Source organism: Carlito syrichta, unplaced genomic scaffold (assembly GCF_000164805.1).
Source record: "Carlito syrichta isolate Samal-C Ts95f unplaced genomic scaffold, Tarsius_syrichta-2.0.1 Scaffold113675, whole genome shotgun sequence".
Taxonomy (NCBI): domain Eukaryota; kingdom Metazoa; phylum Chordata; class Mammalia; order Primates; family Tarsiidae; genus Carlito; species Carlito syrichta.
This window is the reverse complement of record NW_007057771.1, coordinates 11,140-12,329: the sequence shown is the minus strand read 5'-3', so window position 1 is coordinate 12,329 and position 1,190 is coordinate 11,140. Positions and strand designations below refer to the sequence as shown.

Sequence of the window (1,190 nt, the reverse complement as noted above, 5' to 3'; positions counted from 1 at the left end):
GCTGAGACACCGAGCCCGGCGGTGAATATTCTTGAAGATTGCTTTCCATCCAGAGCTGATTTTGCTCATTCCCAATCTCCTTTAGTGTAGTTGGAAACCCATTTCTTCTCACCTCCATGGAGAAAAACACTGAAAACCACACTCTGGAATTCATTTTAACACTGATTTATCACCTGTAAAGCAGTTTCAGGTCAAACTGTCGCTTAGCCAGAAAGAAATGCACAAGATGTCCCTTCTCCTCCCTCTCCACCCCACTACAATGAGATCAGTGCCAGTGTCCCTTCCTCAGCACCTGTGGTTCAGAGTTCTTCCTTGGAACTCTCAGACCTAGGCCTCAGCTTTCCATAAGCTTAAATGGAGGCATGAATTTAGAACAACTGTGTGCAATGCAATACTGACTGAATCTTTCCTCCCGATAAGGTGTTAGCTGCTTGGCTGCTGTGGCTCTGCGTCTTAGTGCCCCCCATTTGGCCTCTTTCCCATGCGCGTGTCTTACTTTCTTCCCCCTCAGGTTTGATCTCCAAAGATTACCGATCTCTAAAAACACAGTATTTGCAGGTAAGGCCTGGAGGATGTACCCTCGAGGGAACTAGATGGAGGGTGATTATTGGGCACTTTTGAAAGAGACATGGCCCTTCCTGTCCCCATCACTCTCCTGTGTCTCTTCTGGCCTCCCTCTTAGAGGTACTAGGGAGAGTCTCCATTCAGCATGCCACTCTGCCCCTGCACCCTCTCTTGGTGCCTGGCCAGTGTGAGAATTTAAACACTTCGGCTGTGGGACCTGGTGACGGGCTCTCACTCCCGAGGATCCCCTCAAGTAGCACCTAGTAAGGCCTTGATTCAGCTTTCCTTCTCATCCTTCTCATGTCCTATTCCACCAGGGAAGCCTCCCCCTCAGTGCTTACATCCATAGATTTCTCTATTCTCCTATCAGTCTTATGCTGCTTTTTGTTCTTGTTTATTTGGTATTTGATTATTTCTGTTTTTTCTTTGTTGTTGTTGTTTTTTGAGTCAGGACTCACTCTGTCGCCCAGGGAGGAGTGCGGTGGCACAATCATCCCTCATTGTAGCCTCCCAGTCCTGGGCTCAAGAGATTCTCCTAGCCGGGCTCGGTGGCTCAGCCTGTAATCCCGCGCCTTTGGGAGGCTGAAGTGAGTGGATTGCCTGAGCCCGTGGGTTCGAGACCCACC

General features: G+C 49.4%; 1 protein-coding gene across 2 annotated transcripts in view; it reads left to right on the top strand.

Moving 5' to 3' along the window:
* Positions 1-1,190, top strand: part of VPS33B (VPS33B, late endosome and lysosome associated) — a 20,841-nt gene that overhangs the window by 13,801 nt on the left and 5,850 nt on the right. For both annotated transcript variants that reach the window (XM_008072033.1, XM_021719241.1), the window contains one exon: positions 512-558. In XM_008072033.1, coding sequence (XP_008070224.1) covers positions 512-558 — 47 coding nt within the window. The remainder of the gene's footprint in view (positions 1-511; positions 559-1,190) is intronic.